Source organism: Mauremys reevesii, linkage group 1 (assembly GCF_016161935.1).
Source record: "Mauremys reevesii isolate NIE-2019 linkage group 1, ASM1616193v1, whole genome shotgun sequence".
Taxonomy (NCBI): Eukaryota; Metazoa; Chordata; order Testudines; family Geoemydidae; genus Mauremys; species Mauremys reevesii.
Genome location: NC_052623.1, coordinates 195,155,824 through 195,180,116, shown reverse-complemented (window position 1 = coordinate 195,180,116; position 24,293 = coordinate 195,155,824). Strand labels below are relative to the sequence as shown.

Genomic DNA, 24,293 nt, shown 5'->3' with positions numbered 1-24,293 from the left:
CTCTTTCTTTTATATATATTTTTATACTGTCTAGATAACTCCATATACACTCATGGGGATAGGCTGCTGGTTGAGAATGATAAATTAGTAGTAGAAAACAAAAACAAAAAAACATTAGCTTGCTTTTTAGTTAGTAGCAGGTTGATATGTTCTTCATAGTCACAGAACACCTCACAGTTTTATGCTTAAATATGTTCCTCAAGCAAAATTCATATCGTCAAAAATTTTCTTCAACAAAAATAATTCATAATTTCCCCCAGTGGACCTAATCTAGCTCATTGTCCTTTAAATTTGTTTTCTTTTCCAATGCTCCTAACCTTTATTATCCAGTTTTTATTGATCCTGTCCAAACTCTGACTTTGTTCTGGGCAGTGCTTTGATCAGAGCAGGGGGTTCCTGGAATATGAAAGCTTCAAATGAATCCACGTGGAAGATAACAAACATGTGGTTGCTAATATCCAAGTATGAACATGGACTTTGCTTAAGTGTGAATTCCAGCACATATCATAAGAATCAGCATGCTTTTACTGATGAGAGTTCCTCTTTGTTTAGAAGAAGGTGTACTTATGCTCCTGCTTTAAAGCTTGAGTCACTGCAGGACATGTAACGTTATGGTGCTGGCCAAGTTAAAGAGATGTCATTGCCAGGGCTATTTCTTCACACAAACGGTGGCATATTCTGTAAGTTCAATTTCCACATCCTGCTCCTTTCTCGGGAGCTTTTCTATACTAGAATGGTTTAGTGAAGCATAAACAAGGACATCTTCGCTCTCATATGAGGGCTGGTAGGAATCAACAGCAGCACTGTCACAGGCGTTGCCAGTTGCTGCCCTGCTACCATTCCAGTGAGGGACATGATTATCATAAATTGTGCTGTCATCCGATGGCTGCTGCAGGCTAGCCATGGAGCAATAGTAAAGTGTAGATCCTTCACTGGGGTCATGCGTGGTCCTATCGGTGTGGTATGGAGCACATGTAGATCTGCTGACCTGCAAGAGAACAGAATGGTGTTCAGCTCTGTGTGGAACTGTGTATTAGCAGGGGCGGCTCTAGGTATTTAGCCGCCCCAAGCACGGCAGGCAGGCTGCCTTTGGCGGCTTGCCTGTGGGAGGTCCCCGGTCCCGCGGATTCGGCAGCACGCCTGCAGGAGGTCCGCCAAAGCCACGGGACCAGCGGACCCTCCGCAGGCATGCCGCCGAAGACAGCCTGCCTGCCACCCTTGCGGCGACCGGCAGAGCGCCCCCCATGGCTTGCCACCCCAAGCCCACGCTTGGCGTGCTGGTGCCTGGAGCCGCCCCTGTGTATTAGATATGTGTCGGCTGGGCAAAGCACGCATGTGAGACTTAACAGAGATGTGGCATAAGGTTTCATTCAGGTGGGCTCTACTGCTACAAAATTGCATTCAAAATGATGGATAAATGTTGGCGGAAAGGTGAGCAACCAGGTTCCCTGGAATATACTTTAGGGTAATGCACCATATTATGCGATAAAGTTAGAAATCATTGCATCTTTAGCCTTTCTCTACCTTTACTTCCCTTCCCAAACTCTTTGTCTCCTTTCTTTCCCCCTCTTACCCTCTCTCCATGTGATATCAGTTTCAGGGTAAAATTGAACATCATGTTGCAAGAGCTCCCTTAACTCACTCGTTCTGTGCCTCTCTCTTCCATGGCTCTCCCTGCCCATCACCCATCCAGTATCAGAATGCAAGACTCTGTCTATTTGTCCCCATCCTTCTGTCTCCTAATCTGTCATTCCTTCTTTCATCCCTTGTCCAGCATCTCTGTCTGCTTACAAGTTCACTCGTATTTTTTCCTAAAGAAACCCTCCCCACTTGCCTATCCACCTAAATTCAATCTCCCTCCTTGAGTGGAACGTCTGTTCCTGCTATCTCAATCTTCTCTCCTGTAACACCCCATTGAATCCTGTCTAGTCTGGTTTATGGCCTTTCAACTCCTCTGGAACATTCCGTACAAGTATCACATGACCTCATGCTGGCCACATTTAGGTACCATTTTTCTTCACTCATCTTTCCCACTGTTTTTTTGACACTTCTCCTCCATGGGCTTCAATTTTCTCCTTCTTCTCCACCATCTTTCTGTTTTTCCACCAGTAACTTCTCCCTTTCTCCCCTCTCCTTTTGTTTCAGGATTTTGTCCTTTGTCCCCTCCACTTATCCCTCTGTACTCTCACTAGGCAAGCTCATCCAGTCCCACAGTTTCAACTACCATCACTAGGTAGATAATTCCCAAATCTCTTGCCTTCTTCCCCTCATTGCAGTCTCACGTTTACGCCATCTCTGGGCTGTCCCACTGACAAATCAAGCTGACAAATTGAAACTCTCCTTCTTTCCTCTTCAGCCCACTCCCTTCTTTTCTCCATCACTTTTGCCAACTGTGCCATCCTCTATATCAGCCTCGCAATGTTATTGAATGTGACTCTTGTCTTTCCTTTTTTTATTCCATGACTCTCCTTTTTCCAAATCTATCAGTTCCTCTTATACATTACTGAAATTCACTCTTCCCTCTCATTCCTTCTTACTTTGTCTTCCCTCACCTTGCTTACTGCAATCTACTCCACATTGGCTGCCGACTGTCATTTCTAGTCCCCCAACAGTCTGCAAAAAATGCTGCTGCTAACACTACTTTCCTTTGCTTGCAACTCTGATCGGATCACTGGCCTCTGGCTTCTTGGTGTGTTGAGACCATTGACTATCATACTAATGAATATGGTTTCATTGTTTCCTTGAACTCACCTGTCTGTACCCATTTGTTGTTTCTTGTCTTATACTTAGATTGTAAGATCTTTTGGGAAGGGCCTGTCTTTTTTGTTGTTGTTGTTCTTTGTACAATGCCTAGCACAATGGAGTCCAGGTCCACGACTGGGGTTCATAACTGCTATGGTAATACATATAGCCACATTTTTTTTATTTCACTTTCCATGTCAAGTTCAAACTTCTTATCCTCACCTTCACTGCATTACCCAGCGCCAACCTTACTAGGATCTCTGCTTCTAAGCTTTTCCATTTCCCTTGCCACTGCCTGTATTCTTTCCAGAGTCCTGTCCTAAAAACCTCATCTGTATCCTCTTTGCATCTGCTTCCACCCTTCCCATATATTTGGAATGTCATCCCTCTGTCCCTTCAAAACCCAACTCAAAGCAGATTTCTTCCACTAGTCCTTATACAGCTGTGACCCAACAACTATAGAACATGGACTAACAAAACAAAACTACTTCACTTGAACTTTGCACCTTCAGCCTATGTGCTGTTACATGACTGAGGCGTAGTCTCTGTCTTTTATTTAGACGGTTAGCTCCTTGACTGTCTTCCTATATGTTTGTACAATACTAAGCACACTGTCAGCACTCAATAATACAGGATATGACAAGGCTTGGTAGCACAGAGCTCAAACATACCGTGTTCATTTCCTTCTGTGAGGTTACTGGGGTTGTCTTGGGTTTCACTGGGGAGAAAAAAAAGAAAATGGTGTATCAATAAAACAACTGTGAGAATTGTCTTTCTGCTAGTAGAAAAGGGTTATGGACATCAGTAAAATACCCCTTTCCTTACTGGATACATCTCAAAACATGAAAATCGAGTTAGAGTATGCCCAGGTTGGATTCAGGAAGATCTATTTTGACAAAGGGTAATAAACATATTCTACAGTTTATTGGGAAATATGACTGTCCCTCCATAGCCCCAGAAATGTAAAAAGATATCTTCCTAGTATATTGGGGGGGAGGGAGATTCTCTTAGATTAACTGGAGGGGAGACAGTTCTAGTCACAAACATACTAACCATAGGCATCAGGCATGAAAAACACTCGATAAACTTGAGCCATGTATTAGGCAATTACAGCACCTTTCATTGGAAAGTCTCAAAGCATTTTTCAAATATTAACCAACTAACCCTCAGAAGGCCACTGAGAAATAGGTAAGGGAAATGACCCATCACTGCCCACCACTGAAATGACAATGTAGTGGAACTGTGGGTTCCATTTCTGAGGTGGAAGATAGCATCTTTGTAACAGCTCATGACACTACATCTTAGAAAGGGAAAAAGAATATTGTATCTAATTGAAAATACAAAGGGAAATTAGGGAAGCAGAATGTAATTAGTTGGAGTGTGATCAGGACTGCAAGGTTAACTCTCACACTCATGAACTGTAGGAAGGGATCTGTAATGACCATAACTGGTCAATACTCTTGTTTAATGTCTTATCTGCAAAATGAGGATGGGGAGAGACAAAGAGCAAATCACAGCATTTCAAACTTCTAAAGAAGTGGAGTTTGAGGCTTGGGTGGGTTCTTATTTTATCCAAACCTATTGCACTATCCCTAGACGAGAGTAGCCTGTGCGACAAATAAAGCTGCCAAAGAATCATCATTGTAATCTGCTAGGCCTTGGCCATGTTCTAGCTCATCTGACAGTTGGGGACGATTATTCTCAGACATTTTTACAGTACTTAGAGAAGGGACTTTTTAAATAGTGGAAACCAGACAAAAGCAAATGACTCTGCCCACAGCAGCAAAAGGAAGAACAGGAGGTAGTATGAGAGCTCACCTTGGTGCCACCGCAGACAACACAACAGGCATAAGAAGATTAGGATGAGGAGACACAATGCCCCCAGAGATGGTAGGGCATAAATAATCCACTTCTTATTGTTGTTGTTAGGTCCTTGAGGAGCTTCTGTGACATTAGTGGCACCTGCAAATTCCTCTAAGATGTATTAGTACATGATATAGAATGTTGGCTGGATTATTCTGAGCCATCCGATTAGTTCATAAATTCAATGTACCAATTTGTTTAATCTGCTAACCACACATTTTTTAGAGTAACTTGAATTAGGCTAGTTAACCAAGCATTTTAAAGTATATATTAGGAATATATTTAGTGAATTGTGAGGGGTGAAAGGCTGTCTGAAATTCTTAGGGGGGTTGGGTTTAGGGGGCTGCTCAAAACTTCCTTTTTCTGCTCCAAATTCGATCCTCCTCTTCTCTTTTTCCTTTCCTGTACTTTTTGCAACATAGAAAAAACTAACTTGGGAGGTTCCATTTTATTTTTTTCTCAACTAAACTCAAAGCCCAAGACTTTCAGAAATGGATGCCTAAAGACAGACTCCTCCGTCCAGACTTTGGCACTAGCCTAATTTTCAGAAGTGCTAAACACCCAGCAGCTCCCACTGAAGTCTATGAGAGCTGCTGGGTGCTCAGCACTTCTGGAAATCAGGCCATATGTCTAGGTGCCCAACTATGGACTCAGAACTTTGGGTTCCCTTTAAGGGACAGCAGGAGGAAAAGCTTAGAAAGGAGAAGGGCTGGCAGAGGAGCCAGACTTGTGGGGACCTATGAGATTTTGTACCTTTGCTGCCTGTCATATTTCAAAAGAACAGTATGTTAAATGTGGGTGACAAAGATAGTAAAGATAATTTCCCCTATATCTATTTTAAAAGCCATGTAATGTATAAGGTGCACAGATCCCTTTTTGTTGACAAGGCCGCAGCTGAGCATCATTGGTTAGATAGTGTATGGCCTTTCATAGTGTGTGGGTGGGACACCCCTGAATAGGGCAGGCAGACTAAACAGATTATGGCTTTGGGTAATTATTGTCCACAACCACTTTTTCAGATGTTGACATGCATCCGACGAAGTGGGTATTCACCCACGAAAGCTCATGCTCCAAAACGTCTGTTAGTCTATAAGGTGCCACAGGACTCTTTGCTGCCTTTTCAGATGTTGTTTATGTTCTGTTGACCCTTGACTCCGAACTGATCTTGGAAGGTTTATGCTTTTGTTTAAACTATAACCTATATATTAAAAGCTAACATGCTTATAAATGCAGATATTAAAGCTGTAATGTAAGTAGGGAATAACAAAATGTATAAATAGTTGAAATAGGCTTTGCAACAAGTTTAACACTTAACAGAGACTAGTAGTTAGCATAAGGCTTAAATATTTAGCATAAGTACTTAACCTACAATTATAATTTTTAGCCATATGCATCTTGTGATAAATAAGTAAACTGCAAAGGAATAGACTAATAAACATTAAAATAATGACATTTTAGGGACTTTTTGGTATATGTAACCTTGCAGCAAAACTAAGTTCACCCATCAAAACTATTGTGAAATACATTGACGCAAATTGGCCATGCAAGCAGCCCGAACTCTGATATTGGCCCCCTGGAATGCTATACATTACAGTGGTTCTCAAACTTTTTTTTGCTGGTGATCCCTTTCCCATAGCTCAGTGGTTTGAGCATTGGCTTGTTACATTCAGGGTTGTGAGTTCAATCTTTGAGGGAGCCAATTAGGGATCTGGGACAAAATCAGTACTTGGTCCTGCTAGTGAAGGCAGGGGGCTGGACTCCATGACCTTCTAGTTCTATGCGATAGGCATATCTCCAAATATTTATTTATAAGCTTTTGACCCCTGCTATACAAGGACAGGCTGAGACTTAATCAAATATGGTCCCATACATGTGTGGATGTAATGGAAAGGTGTATAAAAAATGTACACTCAGCCCTTAGTTGGAACATCAGGCTGGAAACCTTATCATCACTCCCACTTACAGTGCTTCTTCATGTACTATTCATTGCATTTTCACTCATAATGATCTCCATAAGGTTGTAAATATGCAGTGTCAGGAATAGTTTTTCTATCCTCATCTGACTTTTCTATGACTGTAATTATACTTGCTTGCTTGCATTTGGATACTAAATAAAGTCTTCATGTCTCTATATATGTGACTCACCAATCTCATTTCCTGTAACAAATATTTAAGTAGTCACCTGAGTAAAAGAACCTGTTATTAGTGACTTGTGCATTTTGCACTGTAAATTAATCAAAGACTACAATTCTGATACAGTGTGACTCCTGGAACAGCATGAGTGACATGAGTAGCATGTATTACACAGTATGAGAGAAATGTGTGTGAACTGAACAATCTGTTACACTATGATGGAGTGTCTAATTAGTTTGTCTCGCTTATGCTGATATATTCATGCATTAGGGTGGGCAGCATAGGGGATTCTGGCATAGGTGATGGTTGTTTAGTTCTAAGTGAAGCATTCAAGCTATGGTGTGAGCAACAGTGATTTAGTGATGAGGTTAAACAGTATTTCAGTATGTGCAAAAATATATGACCCTCCTCAGACACAGTCATATAAATACTAGATAGTTCCCCTATTTTATGAGAGAAGATCGGAACTTACTTGATGGTGGAGTTGTGGGGGCATTTGTAGTCACTTCTGAAAAAGAAAAGCAGGACAAGAATTGAAACTGATCTGAGAACTTGGTAAACTTTATGTTCCAGTTATGTTTTCCATACTCAAAGAGCAATCTTACAGTGAAGTCTCCATGACTTCTACTTTCAATTAAGGGAAACAACAAAACAAGAAAGAAGGAAGTTGGTGGGAGGGTACAGCACTTGTCTCCTAAAGCTGCTTGAGTAGTACACACACATTTTATTCAAAGACTTTGACATTTAAAAAAATCAGCCAAGTAAATAATTTGCAAATAGATATTATGTCACTTTTTGAAAATACATTTGTGAATACTTTTTTTTTTCTTATTTGCTCAGCACTTTCTATTAGAGTTTAACTCACACCAAGAAACTTGTGAGGGATTTACTCTATCCCTGCACCCTAGGTACATTGCTGCAGCAGTGAACAGGGGCCATAAAAGCTCCTTAACATAGTAGGTGAGAATTCTCCTGGTGCAGACACTATGTAAGATTAGGCCAGGGCTGTGCCTGAGCCATACTGGACAGTTCCTGTTTGCAGAGCTGCTTATAAGCAGCCCAGACAGGGCTGCCATGAAGTAGAGCAGACCTCTGAGTTGTTCTGGGAACCACACCAAGCCCAGGGCATCATATCCCTCTTGCTGCTGGGACTGTACTGTATTCTGTGCCTCCAAGAGGCATAGCACAAACTCATATGCTCCCTTTGTACTCTCTATAAGACAACTGTTGCTTTCAGCATGATTTTCTCCTAAGCCATTTAATTCCTTGGACTGTGTTGACCTTGTCCAATAACATGCACCTTTTTGCATCTTGATTGATTTGTGCAGCTTGTGACCAGACTGTACCTTTCCTGACCTCCCTTGGCTTTGACTGACTTATATTTCTTATTACTAGATTGGCCTCTCATGGATCATCCTAAATCCCAAGAGTTTTAGAATCCCCCATGAATGTATTTTGCTTTTCCTGATCCTCTTGGGTCTTTCCTGATTTCTTCCTAATGACCATTAAGAGAGCCATAAAAAGGGAAGACAGACATTAACAGGAGCAGAATGAGACAGGTAAGAATGCTTAGGAGGCCACTTGGATTACTACTGTGCCACTGAATAGTGTGTGTGTTTATAGAAACAGGCTTCCAGCTAGAATGAGTTTTTAAACTTTGGAATCACTTCTGATAAAGAGAAACACCTTCAAAACTAGCTATCCTCTAATGCTTACCTTGAACATGAACCGCTATTGAATGGCTCTGACTGCTTAAGCTGCCCACAGCAGCTCGACAACGATATGATCCACTGTTGTTCTGATGAACAGGTACAAAGTTCAGAACAAACACTTGCCCTTCTCCCCAGCCTGAGTGCATGTTTGACTCATTTTTCAGAAGGAAGCAGCTCATCCCCTCTATCTTGCACCAGTTCATGGCCGGCTTTTCTGTGCAGTATTTCACTGGACACTCTATACTGAGGGAGTCCCCAGGTGTTCCATCATATCTGTATCCTCTTCTAACCTGAATTTCAATAGTACAGTTCCCAGTCACATTTCCTGGAAGAGAAGAAAAACCTGAAAGATTACAATTGTTTCATGGTGTCTCTTCTCCTTATAGCTCTATTCATAGTCTCTTCTGAGGGCTAGTCTACACTTACGAGCCGGGTCGACGCAGTGAGTTCGACTTCTCGGAGTTCGAACTATCACGTCTAATCTGGACGCGATAGTTCGAACTCAGGAAGCGCCGAGGTCGAGTTTCGGTCCACCACCACAAAAGGCAAAAGCGTGTGGCAGAGAGCGACACACGAGCCGATTCCGCGCGGCCGGACGGGTGAAGTAGGTAGTTCAAATTCCTTCAAATTCAACTATTCTACTGTTGAATTCGGCTATGCCCCAGACCTAGTTTAGTGTGGACCAGAGTGTGGACCTGATTGTCATTGCCCATTCTCTGCCTTGTCCGCTTTTATGGGCTCTCTGAAAGAAGATAAAGCATAGATGATGGGTTCTTTCATCTCAAGGGACACAGAACTGGCTCTTGCAGAAGACTGGTAATGTGATGCAACTTTTGCCTATTGGTTCAAATCTAGTCCAGCTGTGACATTATAGTAGGTCAAGAATTCTCTGTCAAAATGATTTTTGATGGAAAATGCAGTCTCTTCAAAATTGGGGCAGAGTTAATGTTATGCTGGTTGCACTACTGGTGAGCTGTGCCTCTCTGATTGGAAACATAAAAGTTATGTGCCATTAGATGCCTTAACTCTTCATTTCCTTGCTTTTGTGGTTTTCTGTTATGTGTGTTCTGTATAGAGCCCCCTTAGCTCTCACACAACTTAGACGATTTATGCATTAATAGAAAAATAGAGAGGGGGAAAGTATCCTAAATCTGGCCTCATTTTTCCCCCAACATTGTTCCCCAGTCCTAAATCCAAATGAGGGAGGGGACATTTGATCAATTTGACTCCAGGGCAGGGCACAGAAGTAAACAAACAGGTCGGTAACTGTCGCCTCTAAGGTGGTGTGGTGTAGCCTTTGGAAAACTGCCAAAGTAGTTAGCAGCAGCATTGTGTGCACACAAACAATAAACTGGACTAACCCACTTCACAGCAAAGTTTAGTTCACTTTGAAAGAGGAATCCAGAGTTTGTGATAAGTGCAGAGTCCGTACTCACAATAAATGTGTTGTGTGTACTCAAGTGTGGTCAAAGCAGATAAACTCAAAAAGCTGTGGATTTAACCTCCCTGGCTCCTCCTTGCCCTTACAGATGATGTATGAATGAGTCTAAGCTAGGTAACTTGCTGAGCATACCACCTGGAAGAATGTGAACGTGGTGCCAGTTTAGATTCCCTTAAACCCACTTCCTCCCACTGTTGTGTAATTTGCCCCTCACATATTGCTTCTGAATTTGCAATCAGGAAGAAAGGACATCATTATGTGTGGGGGGTTTGGGCGGGAGTGGTTCCCCCCATTTTTCTTCTCAGACTTTGTTGCTACACTGGGATTTACTTGAGGTTCTGGTGGTTTCGTTAGTAGTGACAACGTGCTGCCAGTGTGTTGTTTTATTTTTAAATACAATCTTTGCCTCAAATAGCTTACAATCTAATAGTGGTGTCCAGTTATTGTAAACTGTGTTTTCAGCTTACTTTTTTTAAGGCACACTGAGGACTTTGAGAGCAGGTGCCTTGAAATAAAAGAAATTATGAATGTTCTAAACCTACGAAATATGAATCTGTTGTTTTTAATATTCCCCTGCAATTGCACACATATATAACTGTAAGCATGTATGCAGTACTAGTCCCATTGAACTCAATGGGGCTAAATATATGCTTTAAGTTAAGCACATGTGAAAGGAGCCTAAATCAGAAAGTGAGATCATCATCTTGGTCTGGAGCTCAGACCCTTCTATTTCTGAGGAAAGGAAAGTACAAATAGACTGTTAGTGTGCAGGGCACAACAGCTGCGCGTGGCTGAATAGTCTAAAAATGGAAACAAAGAGCTAGAATTAGAAAGCAGAAGTTTCAACCAGAACAACGTTAAAACGTCTATAATAATCTTCCGGAAATACAGTACCTGCAATGATCACAAATTGCTAGCCGTCCTTTCGATGCTATCACTGCGTGTGACAGATGCCTATATCAGAATGTTAAATTTGATGTATAGTTTTTTGCAGTAAGCCTGTCTGATACTGCATATACTTGATGGTTCTTCCCTAAATACATTAAATGTGTTATTCTTCATCCAAATAGCTGTCCATGGTCAGTAACACAAACCAACTCTGCTCCTGCCGTTTTCTCGTCAAAATCTATTTTTCCAGGAGGCCTACACAGTCTAGTCCTTCCTTCCTTTGACACAGCTTTAAAACAAACCTTTAGTAACCCTCACTCCTTTGGCATCAGGATCCAAAGCAATATTGTTTTATTATTTCTGTAGCTTCTTCTTTCCCCTTTCACACCAGCATTATCTTCTCTGTCTTGTCGTAAATTAGATCCTGATCCTACAGTGAGCTTTGCAGGGATGCAAGGGGTCTGCCACTGCAGACTTTTATGGTGGTGTAGAAATAGAAACATCACCATTCGCTATTAGTTGAGGAAGAATCACCCAATTAACATTTCATAAACACTCCCTAAGGGATGATGTATGTAGCTGAGGGGACTCTCTTGTAAGCGGGAACTAAAGAACAACATAGATTAAGTCATGTAAATGTTAGTAAAACCACATTCCTGTTCAACCACGTATTTAGCTAAAAAGCAGACATCACCCAAATAATCATCTCGGATGGGACAAGATACCCTGATGCAGTGGAAGGACCTCCCTGGATTGTGGCAAAGAGATGTGGAAGAGCCTAGCTGGGCTCAGACCCTTAAAGAGGCTGCTGAGCTATCCTCCTGCAGGGCCGGATTAATGCAGGGGCTTTAGGGCCTGCCGCCCAGAGCCTCAGGCTAAGGGGAGCCCTGCGGGCCGGATGCGTCCCGCTGCTTCTTTTCATCCGGCCTGCAGCAAGTCTCCGCACCACGGGCCGGATACCAGTCCCCGAGCCTCCATGCCATCCCTTGGGGCTGGAGCTGCAAGCGCTGGCTTGCCAATGTTCCCCTGTGGCCCCCAGGCGAGGGGCATTCAGGGAATCCCTGCCTCCAACGCTGGCTCCGCAGCTCCCATTGGCTGGGTACCATGGCCAATGGGAACTGCAGGGGCGGTGCCTGTGGGCATGGGCAGTGTGCACCGCGCAGAGCTGCCTGACCCCTCTGCCTAGGAGCCGGACATGCCAGCCACTTCAGGGAGCAGAGCAGCACGGAACCAAGGCAGGCAGGGATCCAGGGACCCTGCTGCACCGCCAACCAGGAGCCGTCGGTGCACCCCCTCGTGCACCCCTACCCCAACCTGGAGCCCTCTCCTGCACCCCAACCCCCATCCCAGCCCTGAGCCCCCTTCTGCACCTGAACTCCCACCCAGAGCCCGCACCCCGAACCTCCTGCTGCACCCCAACCCCATTCCATCTCTGGCCCCACCCCAGAGCCCACCCCACCCAGCTAGAGCTTCACCCCCTCCTGCACCCCAATCCCCTGCTCTAGCCCTGAGCCCACTCCAAACTTCCAGGCGCCCCACACAATCTAATAGCCCCAGGCCCACAGGAGAGTTAATTCGGCCCTGTCCTCCTGAACACGGTTTGCCAAGCAAAAGCCAGGAAAGAGACAGAAGCAGTCTGATGGAGGCAAGTTGGGACTGAAAACATGGATAAACTTGCACTTCTGCTGCTTGTGCCATGAGACTGGGAATTTCAGTTTTCCAGACCAGATGTAACCAGCCTACATAGATGATCACCGAGGGAAATCCCCCTCCCGTAAACTCCCTGCAATGCTACCAGTTAAGACAGAAGGAGCCATTCCATGCTTAACAAGAATGTTTCACTTGCTTTGAACTTGACAAAAATTTCCATTTGCATTGAGAGTGCTCATACTTTGTCTCATCCAAAAGGTGATTATTTTTTTTTAAAGATAGAGTTTGAATAAAATGTTTTCATCTGCTTCTCAGCCAGGAGAATGTGATTCATGTTTTCCTCTCATTTAAAAAGAAAATGTGTGTGTGTGCATGACTACAAAACAACTTTATCTTAACATTTAAACAATAACAAGTGCTGGTACAGCAGAAAGCCCTCCTCCCTATGGAACAAACTCTTTGCTTTGTCTGAAGAAATAGGACTCTGTAGGCACAAAGAGAGGAACATGGGCAGGGGCGGCTCCAGGCCCCAGCACGCCAAGCGCGTGCTTGGGGCGGCATGCCGCAGGGGGGTGCTCTGCCGGTCGCCGGGAGGGCAGCAGGCAGCTCCGGTGGACCTCCCACAGATGTGCCTGCGGAGGGTCCGCTGGTCCCGTGGCTCCGGTGGAGCATCTGCAGGCACGCCTGCGGGAGGTCCACCGGAGCCGCAGGACCAGCGACTGGCAGAATGCACCCCACGGTGTGCCGCCGTGCTTGAGGTGGCGAAATGGCTAGAGCCGCCCCTGAACATGGGTAGTAGCCTTTCTTTTCCTATCTGATTTCAGTGTTCACAGAAGTGGGATGCTCTCCTTGGCTGCAATGCAAGTACTGCTATTTGCTCATTCAGCGTCACTTGTAGGAAACCACAATAATCAGGCTTGCTGCAGTGATGAGAGTGCTGGGGAGGCAAAACTGACTCCCCAAAGGCCAGAAAGATTGCTCTCCCACAGCCACTTCCTTCAGCCTGTAAGTGTGAGGCATAGTAATAATATGATACCTGGCTCTCATAGTGCTTTTCATCAACAGATCTCAAAACACTTGACTAAGGAGGTCATGATCATTATCCCCATTTCACAGATGGGGAAACTGAGGCACGGAAAAGGGAAGTAACTTGCCCAAGGTCACCCAGCTGCTGCTAATAGTGATCTGTAAAAAGAAAATGGGCTTGTATCCCTTTTTTGTTTCTTTGCTGCATAATGGTGTGTGTGTGTGTGTGTGTGTGTGTGTGCCCTAAAAAAAAAACAAAAAAGCCACTTCTGCTTGGTTTTTAATGTTAAAGATTCAGTTCCTGTCTCGGCTGAAAGATGCTACTGAAGAGTGGAGAGCTAGTGCAATGGTAACATCATGAGAATCAGATGAGTGAAACCCGAGGTATTACAGTGGAAGACAATTTGGGACAGACTATTTAAAACTCCTCCAGTTTTGGGTTTTGGTTAATACCTATTTAACTGCAATAACTAAACACTTGGGATAAAGGAAGTCTTTGTTCAAATCCAGTATGCTCTCTCCTTCAGTTAAATGGTTGGGGCCCACAATGAATATGCTTTGAGACCTCCCAATGGCCCTTCTACAAAGCCAATGGAAAATCAGACCTGATATTCCAGGTTTTTCTAAGCGGAAAAACGAGCAGTAAAAAAAAACAACATTAAAATATTTCAGACCTGCCTTATATGTAATTAAAGGGCACAAAGCCAATTTTTGAAAAGTTCTTTGCAGGTTCTCTTTAAAAAGCAGTAGTGGGTCTCTGACTCAGGGAAGAAGTGGTCTGAGGTAAGCCTTAGGTTTTGCTTTGTTTTGGTTTAAGTGCCTAAATAAACACAGCGTCCTAGGAAGTGGGAGATGTTTTTTCTTTATTAACCAGAGTATCCATTAGCAAGGGGAAACTCTGGACTCTAGTGCAGTTATACAGAGTTTGTATGTGCTCTTGCAAGCTTTACTGGGGATGAATAATGCTCACCTTCCTTCTTCTGTAAGAATATCTCTTGAACATTTCTGCCTGTTTCCTGTGCTGTGGTTTATTAACAGTTAACAATAGTGGTGTAACTAACCAACTCCAGAAATGATATTGTAGATGTGCGAGTGCATGGTAATTCAAGAGTCGTTAGCCGAGGCCTTGAAAAAGCTGGCCGGTTTACGTCAGATGTAGTGGAATTTGTGTCTTGAAACAAGGGTGGCCACGCATGATCAGTACTTGGATGTCAGACTTTAAAGAAGACAAAGGAATCTATAAAATATGCATTGCGTGTGTATCAAACTAGTCCTTGTAGTCCTCTAATAACTTATACTGCAAAAGACAGAGATTCTTTTAGATCATTTGATTGCTCTAATGTTTGGGATGCAGAGAGACAAACTTTAATTTCTGGCTAGACTGGATTCTTCATAAATATCTTTTTTTCTGTTGTGTCACTGAGATAAATATCTCCACTCACATTAATGCACATGCTATAACCTCACTGAGAGGAAAATCCTCCTTCCAATGATTTATACTTTAAAGGCTTTTTTTCAGGCCTGTCAAATGATTAAAAAAATTAATTGCAATTAATTGCACTCTTAAACAATAACAGAATACCATTTATTTAAATATTTTTGATGTTTCCTACATTTTCAAATATATTGATTTCAATTACAACACAGAATACAAAGTATACAGTGCTCACTTTATATTTATTTTTATTACAAATATTTTCACAGTAAAAAACAAAAGAAATAGTATTTTTCAGTTAATCTAATACAAGTACTGTAGTGCAATCTTTTTATCATGAAAATTGAACTTACAAATGTAGAATTATGTACAAAAAAAACTGCATTCAAAAATAAAACAATGTAAAGCTTTACAGCCTACAAGACCACTCAGTCCTACTTCAGCGATTAACTCAGACAAACAAGTTTGGTTACAATTTGCAGGAGATAATGTTGCCCGCTTCTTGTTTACAATGTCACCTGAAAGTTAGAACAGGACTTTTGCATGGCACTGTTGTAGCCAGCGTCACAAGATATTTACATGCCAGATGCGCTAAAGCAGGGATCGGCAACCTTTGGCATGCGGCCTGCCAGGGTAAGCACCCTGGTGGACCAGGCCAGTTTGTTTACCTGCTGCATTCTCAGGTTTGGCCGATCGCAGCTCCCACTGGTCACGGTTCGCCACTCCAGGCCAATGGGGGTGGCAGGAAGTGGCAGCCAGTAGATCCCTCGGCCCACAGCCCCCATTGGCCTGGAGTGGCGAACTGCGGCCAGTGGGAGCTGCGATTGGCCAAACTTGCGGATGTGGCAGGTACACAAACTGGCTCGCCCCGCCAGGGTGCTTACCCTAGGGTGACCAGACAGCAAGTGTGAAAAATTGGGACAGAGGGTGGGGAGTAATGGGAGCCTATATAAGAAAAAGGCCCAAATATCGGGACTGTCCCTATTAAATCAGGACATCTGGTCACCCCAGCTTACCCCGGTGGGCCGAGTGCCAAAGGTTGAGGATCCCTGCGCTAAAGAGTCATATGTCCCTTCATGCTTCAGCCATCATTCCAGAGGACATGCATCCATGCTGATGATGGGTTTTGGCAATAACGATCCAAAGCAGAGTGGACCGACATATGTTCATTTTCATCATCTGAGTCAGATGCCACTGACAGGTTGCTTTTCTTTTTTTTTTTGGTGTTCAGGTTCTGTAGTTTCCTCATCAGAGTGTTGCTCTTTTAAGACTTCTGAAAGCATGCTCCACCCTCATCCCTCTCAGGTTTTGAAAGGCACTTCAGATTCTTAAACCTTGAGTTGAGTGCTGTAGCTATTTTTAGAAATCTCACATTGGTACCTTCTCTCCGTTTTTGTCAAATCTTCTGTGAAAGTGTTCTTAAAATGAACAACATGTGCTGGGTCCTCATCCGAGACTGCTCTAACATGAAATATATGGCAAAAAGTGGGTAAAACGGAATGGGAGACATACAATTCTCCCCCAAGGAGTTCAGTCACAAATTTAATTAACACACTATTTTTTTAACGAGCATCATCAGCATGGAAGCATGTCCTCTAGAATGGTGGCCGAAGCATGAAGGGGCAAACGAATGTCCAGCATATCTGGCGTGTAAATACCTTGCAACGCCAACTACAAAAGTGCCATGGGAACGCCTGTTCTCACTTTCAGCTGACATTGAAAACAAGAAGCAGGCAGCAGTATCTCCTGTAAATGTAAACAAACTTGTTTGTCTTAGTGATTGGCTGAACAAGAAGTAGGACTGAGTGGACTTGTAGGCTCTGAAGTTTTATATTGTTTTGGTTTTGAGTGCAGTTATGTAACCAAAAAAATCTATATTGTAAGTTACACTTTCACAATAAAGAGATTGCACTACAGTACTTGTATGTGGTGAATTGAAAAATACTACTGTATTTCTTTGGTTTATCATTTTTACAGTGCAAATATTTGTAATAAAAAATAATATAACGTGAGCACTGTACACTTCATATTCTGTGTTGTAATAGAAATCAATATATTTGAAAATGTAGAAAAACATCCAAAAATATTTAATAAATTTCAATTGGTATTCTATTGTTTAACAGTGCAATTAATCACAATTAATTTTTTTAATCATGATAAATTGTTTTGAGCTAATTGCATGAGTTAGCTTGCAACTAATCGACAGCCCTACTTTATTTATTTTGTTTTGTTTGTTTGTTTACATTAAAAATTCAAGTCTTGTTTTCTTTTGCTGTGTCCTGGAAAACATTAAGGAGAACTGGAGATCTGTGTGTTTATGATTAATCATGCAGGTGGAATCTGATTAACTGAGATTCGCAACACTTAACTAACTCAGAAACACTGTGTTAAAAATTGACCATCCTGATCTTTCAATTAACAGCTGGTGCTAGTTTACGTCTGAGTTATGTAAGAATCCGTCATCAAAAACAGTGAAGCCAAGACCCTGTGGTCTTGTAAAAATCACTCCCTTTAAGAACCGCAAAAACTGCCAGGATCTTGCTTTTACCTTTTATCTAAAGAAAAGAACAATGCTAGCAACCCCTAATTCCATTCTGGGGTGCTGACTAGGTGGGAAAAGCAATTCCTCCTGAGTCTTCCAGTATGTAAGTGGTCTCCCATCTAAGTACTAATTAGACTTGATGCCGCTTAGTTTCTAAGAACAGACTGTGTGGTGGTTGGTGGCCAGTGCTGCACATGAGGTCAGTCTAGAGAATCCAGTGGTCCCTTCTGGCCTTAAATTCTTCAACATGATTGATATTTCTAAGGCAGAACAAAAGCAAGAACATTTTTGTTTGTTTAGCAAACTTTCTGAGCCACACTTAGTCATCATAAAGAAACAACAAAGGGCACAAACCAACCCCCCTTTGCAAGATCACATGTAAACTTAAAGTTTGGGACCAAAGTTTGGGGATCAGGTGATGTTACATTTTGGAAAACCAGTTTGCCAACTCTCTGTCCGAATATTTGTGTTCTTTATATTCTAAGCCCTAGTCTATGCTACAAACTTATGTCCATAGAATTATATTGCTCATAGGTGTGGAAAATCCACACTCCTGAGCAACGCAGTTATACCAGCCGAACTCCTAGTATAGACAGCATTATGTCAATGGGAGGGCTTCTCCTGTTGATATACCTACCATTTAACTGGGAGGTGGAGTACCTGCGCTGATGGGAGAAGCTCTCCCGTCAGCATAGGTAGCATCTTCTTTAACCACTACAGCGGCATGGCTGCACTGCTGTAAGTGTCATAGAATCATAGGATATCAGGGTTGGAAGGGACCTCAGGAGGTCATCTAGTCCAACCCCTTGCTCAAAGCAGGACCAATTCCCAACTAAATCATCCCAGCCAGGGCTTTGTCAAGCCTGACCTTAAAAACCTCTAAGGAAGGAGATTCCACCACCTTCCTAGGTAACCCATTCCAGTGCTTCACCACCCTCCTAGTGAAAAAGTTTTTCCTAATATCCAACTAAACCTCCCCCACTGCAACTTGAGACCATTACTCCTTGTTCTGTCATGTGCTACCACTCAGAACAGTCTAGATCCATCCTCTTTGGAACCCCCTTTCAGGTAGTTGAAAGCAGCTATCAAATCCCCCCTCATTCTCCTCTTCTGCAGACTAAACAATCCCAGTTCCCTCAGCCTCTCCTCATAAGTCATGTGCTCCAGCCCCCTAATCATTTTTGTTGCCCTCCGCTGGACTCTTTCCAATTTCTCCATATCCTTTTTGTAGTGATGGGCCCAAAACTGGACACAGTACTCCAGATGAGGCCCCACCAATGCCGAATAGAGGGGAATGATCATGTCCCTCGATCTGCTGGCAATGCCCCTACTTATACAGCCCCAAATGCCATCAGCCTTCTTGGCAACAAGGACACACTGTTGACTCATATCCAGCTTCTCGTCCACTGTAACCCCTACGTCCTTTTCTGTAGAACTGCTTCCTAGCCACTCGGTCCCTAGTCTGTAGCAGTGCATGGGATTCTTCCATCCTAAGTGCAGGACTGTGCACTTGTCTTTGTTGAACCTCATCAGGTTTCTTTTGGCCCAATCCTCTAATTTGTCTAGGTCCCTCTGTATCCTATCCCTATCCTCCAGCATATCTACCACTCCTCCCAGTTTAGTGGCATCTGCAAACTTGATGAGAGTGCAGTCCATGCCATCCTCCAGATGATTAATGAAGATATTGAACAAAACTGGCCCCAGGACCAACCCTTGGGGCACTCCGCTTGATACCGGCTGCCAACTAGACATGGAGCCATTGATCACTACCTGTTGAGCCCGATGATCTAGCCAGCTAGATCATCGGGCTCATAAACTCTTGAGCAATAGTCAACATGGTTTCTGTAAAGGGAAATCGTGTCTTACTAATCTATTAGAGTTCTTTGAAGGGGTCAACAAACATGTGGACAAGGGGGATCCGGTGGACATAGTGTACTTAGATTTCCAGAAAGCCTTTGACAAGGTCCCTCACCAAAGGCTCTTATGTAAATTAAGCTGTCATGGGATAAAAGGAAAGGTCCTTTCATGGATTGAGAACTGGTTAAAGGACAGGGAACAAAGGGTAGGAATTAATGGTAAATTCTCAGAATGGAGAGGGGTAACTAGTGGTGTTCCCCAAGGGTCAGTCCTGGGACCAATCCTATTCAATTTATTCATAAATGATCTGGAGCAAGGGGTAAACAGTGAGGTGGCAAAGTTTGCAGATGATACTAAACTACTCAAGATAGTTAAGACCAAAGCAGATTGTGAAGAACTTCAAAAAGATCTCACAAAACTAAGTGATTGGGCAACAAAATGGCAAATGAAATTTAATGTGGATAAATGTAAAGTAATGCACATTGGAAAAAATAACCCCAACTATACATACAACATGATGGGGGCTAATTTAGCTACAACGAGTCAGGAAAAAGATCTTGGAGTTATCGTGGATAGTTCTCTGAAGATGTCCATGCAGTGTGCAGAGGCGGTCAAAAAAGCAAACAGGATGTTAGGAATCATTAAAAAGGGGATAGAGAATAAGACTGAGAATATATTATTGCCCTTATATAAATCCATGGTACGCCCACATCTCGAATACTGTGTACAGATGTGGTCTCCTCACCTCAAAAAAGATATTCTAGCACTAGAAAAGGTTCAGAAAAGAGCAACTAAAATGATTAGGGGTTTAGAGAAGATTAAAGAGGCTTGGACTCTTCAGTTTGGAAAAGAGAAGACTAAGGGGGGACATGATAGAGGTATATAAAATCATGAGTGATGTTGAGAAAGTGGATAAGGAAAAGTTATTTACTTATTCCCATAATACAAGAACTAGGGGTCACCAAATGAAATTAATAGGCAGCAGGTTTAAAACAAATAAAAGGAAGTTCTTCTTCACGCAGCGCACAGTCAACTTGTGGAACTCCTTACCTGAGGAGGTTGTGAAGGCTAGGACTATAACAATGTTTAAAAGGGGACTGGATAAATTCATGGTGGCTAAGTCCATAAATGGCTATTAGCCAGGATGGGTAAGAATGGTGTCCCTAGCCTCTGTTGGTCAGAGGATGGAGATGGATGGCAGGAGAGAGATCACTTGATCATTGCCTGTTAGGTTCACTCCCTCAGGGGCACCTGGCATTGGCCACTGTCGGTAGACAGATACTGGGCTAGATGGACCTTTGGTCTGACCCGGTACGGCCTTTCTTATGTTCTTATGTTCTTATGTTCAGCTTTCTATCCACTTTATAGTCCATTCATACAGCCCATACTTCTTTAACTTGCTGGCAAGAATACTGTGGGAGACCATATCAAAAGCTTTGCTAAAGTCAAGGAATAACACATCCACTGCTTTCCCCTCATCCACAGACCCAGTTATCTCCTCATAGAAGGCAATTAGTTTAGTCAGGCGTGACTTGCCCTTGGTGAAGCCATGCTGACTGTTCCTGATCACTTCCCTCTCCTCTAAGTGCTTCAGAAAGGTGTGTCGACAGAGGTACTATGGCAAGAGGCACTCTAAAAAGACTCAGACCATGTCTACACTACAAAATTATGTCAACCTAACTTGCATCATACAGCTCTCTCTCTCTCTCTATATATATATAAGCCCAATATTTATATTCCAATTGATTTATTTTATAAGTATATGGTCAAAATGAGAAAGTGAGCAATTTCTCAGTACTAATGTGCTGTGGCACTTTTGTATTTTAATGTCTGATTTTGTAATCAAGTAGTTTGAAGTGAGGTGTAACTTGGGGTATGTGAGACAAATCAGACTCCTGAAAGGGGCACAGTTGTTAGAAAAGTTGAGAGCCACTGGTTTAAAGAATATAGAGTGGCAGTGAGATCTGCTAATTAGTTATGCTAATCTGCTTATTTAAAAAGAGAGAGAGAAAGAGAGAGATTGGTGGGCAAATCTGCTACTGCTCCCATCTGCAATACAGGGAAAGGGGACCAAAGAGAGGAGTATTGCAGAAGGCACTCTTCTAATTGATTTCTTTGACATTTGGAGTGGACTAACAAATAAAACACAAGTGCACAATTAAGGTTCCCACAGCAGAACTATCTCAGTCACGTTGCACAAATGTAGTGTTTTATATCGCTAAATATCCATGATGATATTTTGTAAAAGTCACAAAATATTCCACATATGCAACATGGCTAATTAATATTGTTATTGGCTGCTTAATTTTTGCCTTTCTTTGCTTAATTTTATCAGAGCTACCTTAATGCTTCATCAATGTACTTCTTTATCTACAAAGAGAAAATTTCCTGTGAATAATTATAGCAATTACTGTTTGAAATTCAGCTTCCCACTGAGATGCCTGATAGATAGTCGTTGCTGTTTTCTGGCTGGTGAAAGTTCTCTGCAAGATCATGTCAACCGTGAAAACAAATCACTTTGGTTGCAGGTTGATAATAAGTTGTTGTTGTTTTTTAACCTAAGTTTAGCATTTGCAGAGTAATGTGCAAAAACCATGAGTCCTTCATTTTTTCCATTCAGTCTTCTCCTTTCCCTGATGTTAAGACAATACTTTTGGCAGGACTCTGTTTCAGGGAGACTTTTATAGTATTCTCCGTGCAGACTGCCTCAGCAGCTGCTTGAGAGCAGCAGTTCCTGTGCCCATCAGGCTTGGTGGGGAAAAAATACACTTTCATGTCACAGAGTTAGTGAGGTTTTATTAGGCTAAAAATAATAGAGGCGTACTGAGTACGTTCAGAGATTTTCCACTCATTTGACATTTTGTGCCTGTGAGGTAATACTACTTTTTCCAAATTTAAGAAAGCATACACTCCTTACTGATGACTCCTTACATCAAGTGTCAATGGTGAGCTGTCTCTGTAGAGGCAAAAAGGATCAGTTTTTGTCCGCGTTAGGGGAGGGGAAATGTTTTCAGTCCTATGTCAAAAATGACTGAAGCAATTTGGCTTAAACTCTTCAGGTGAAGAACAAGCATAAGAAATTAATGGCCAAAATGTAAATGTGTCAGAAATTATGAACGTGTGAAATCATGGGCAATAATGGAGACTGCTTTTGCAAATTTCAGCACTGTGTAATATTTCTGATGCCGTTCTGTTATTTGTTTGCGGTAGCATGCATGATGTGCAAGGCACTTTCTAAATATATAAGAAGAGATGGCCCGTGCTTTGGGGAGTTCACAAAGGACAGACAGGCAGCATTAGATGTAGGTCAGGGAAGGGGAACAAAACCAGGGATTTTCTATATGAACACAAGATTCATTATAGCACACGTAGCAGAAACAGATTTTTGACAAGACTTAAATGTGGAGAGGGTAGGGGCCTAGCTGATAAATTTGGAGAGGCTGACCCATGCATATGGGCCATATGGAATAAGGCAGAGAAGTGATTATCTGAGACACTGGCCATTGCCAGACATGGGAGTTGGCAATGGCAGAGTGATGCTAAGTTCAACAAGGAAGCTTAAGAAGGGAAGAGTAGACTTCCACAGAGCCCTGAGGGAGATGGTCAGTAGTTGTAGAAGCTCACAAAACCTTCGAGGTAGATAGCTGTTAGTTTAAAATGGGTAAAACAAAGTACTGAGAGATTAAGTGACTTGCCCAAGGTCAGGTCACACACTGAGTCAGCGGTAGAAAATATCACATCGCTAACCAGGCAGGGCACGTCCTTTACCCCACACCTCTGACTTTCCCATGATCTGTGGCTTAACTGCTAATGACATGCACTTTAACTTAATCGTTATTTCACGCTATTAATAGGAGTTTTACAAGTAATATTACAAGTATGTACTGCGCAGTAAATTATAGCAGAGGTGGAAATACAACTTTAAGGTTAACATAGCATAACTTTTCAAAATCAGTTTAATGCTTACAGCATATTATGTGCTCCGTTTCACGCTATTTTGGACAAATGGAATGGACTGGAATAGTTCAGACTGAATTAAAAGTAACAAACACATGAGAGGCAATAAGCAGTTGTAATGGATGTGCTTATCTTTGTCATCCTTGACTCTAAATTTTTTTAACCATGAACGCAAAGGATAAATTTAAAAGGCTGTTCTTCTTTGTGACACAACCCAGAACCTCTCTTTCCATAATCATCATGGGCTAAAGTCTCTGTTGTAACGCCACTGACTTCAGGAAAATTATCATAGATGAATAAGGCACAATGTCTTTATAAATACAGGGACCAACTCTCCCTTATACTGGTATAAATCAGGAGACCCCCTATTAAAGTCAACAGTTTCACTGCAGAAAGTGAGAGGAAAATTAGTCCCCTTGTTTTTTTTAGGACATGTGACTGAGGTAATTGGTAATTACTAGGTATGGACATGCAAGCACTCTGCCGGCGCTCTAGGGTCAAACCACACCTGGTAGAACCTTAGAACTTTAACAAGGTGCTTGGGTTCTACCCTTGCACAGCTGGCAGAGGCTTTGGTCAGGAACTGGAGAGAGCCCAGTCCCAATTAGCTGACTTTCAGTCTAGACGGTAACATAGACGCCTGGTTTTAATATCCATAATCCACATGCTCATTATTTTACCTTATTAGATTTATGTCCTGTATCTTATTCCACCATCATCCAGCATACCATAGTTTCACAATCTGAATTTCTCCTCACCCAGACTACACTGAAAATCACTTGGGTACATGGTTTTCTATGAAGGCTAGTAACTTAAGTCACATTAGATTGATAAAGCATCTTACCATAAACCTGACAGATATCCAGAGATAGCACCACAAGAAGGATGTGCAGTACAATTCTATTCACCCACATGCCTGGAGAAGCCGTCATTTCATCGGCATGGTGGAGACGGGAGAGATTCCTCTGAGGTTAAAGAAGTGCAGTTTGTATAGACACCTATACCCCTCTGTGATTGCCCATGGTGTCTCTGAACTGATTCTCTTGA

General features: G+C 42.5%; 1 protein-coding gene across 3 annotated transcripts; it reads right to left on the bottom strand.

Annotated features, from left to right (window-relative positions):
* BTLA (B and T lymphocyte associated) lies at nucleotides 1-24,293 on the bottom strand. 3 transcript variants are annotated; one of them, XM_039523971.1, is made up of 6 exons: nucleotides 24,091-24,293; nucleotides 8,455-8,775; nucleotides 7,211-7,246; nucleotides 4,561-4,716; nucleotides 3,414-3,460; nucleotides 1-988 (listed from the first exon to the last, which is right to left on the bottom strand). In XM_039523971.1, the coding sequence occupies exons 1-6, from the start codon at nucleotides 24,176-24,178 to the stop codon at nucleotides 650-652; spliced, it is 987 nt and encodes a 328-aa protein (XP_039379905.1). In that variant the 5' UTR covers nucleotides 24,179-24,293; the 3' UTR covers nucleotides 1-649. The 3 variants fall into 3 exon arrangements, with proteins under 3 accessions (XP_039379905.1, XP_039379914.1, XP_039379924.1); XM_039523980.1 differs by having other exon boundaries at nucleotides 4,561-4,704; XM_039523990.1 differs by lacking the exon at nucleotides 4,561-4,716.

Bases quoted from the DNA above. Each gene is read 5' to 3' on its own strand.
- BTLA (XM_039523971.1), bottom strand. From the start codon at position 24,178: ATGACGGCTTCTCCAGGCATGTGGGTGAATAGAATTGTACTGCACATC. The intron at 4,717-7,210 runs GTAAGTTCCGAT...AATACATCTTAG, and splicing joins CCCCACAACTCCACCATCAA to AGGAATTTGCAGGTGCCACT. The intron at 989-3,413 runs GTATGTTTGAGC...GTTCTCTTGCAG, and splicing joins CACAGAAGGAAATGAACACG to GTCAGCAGATCTACATGTGC.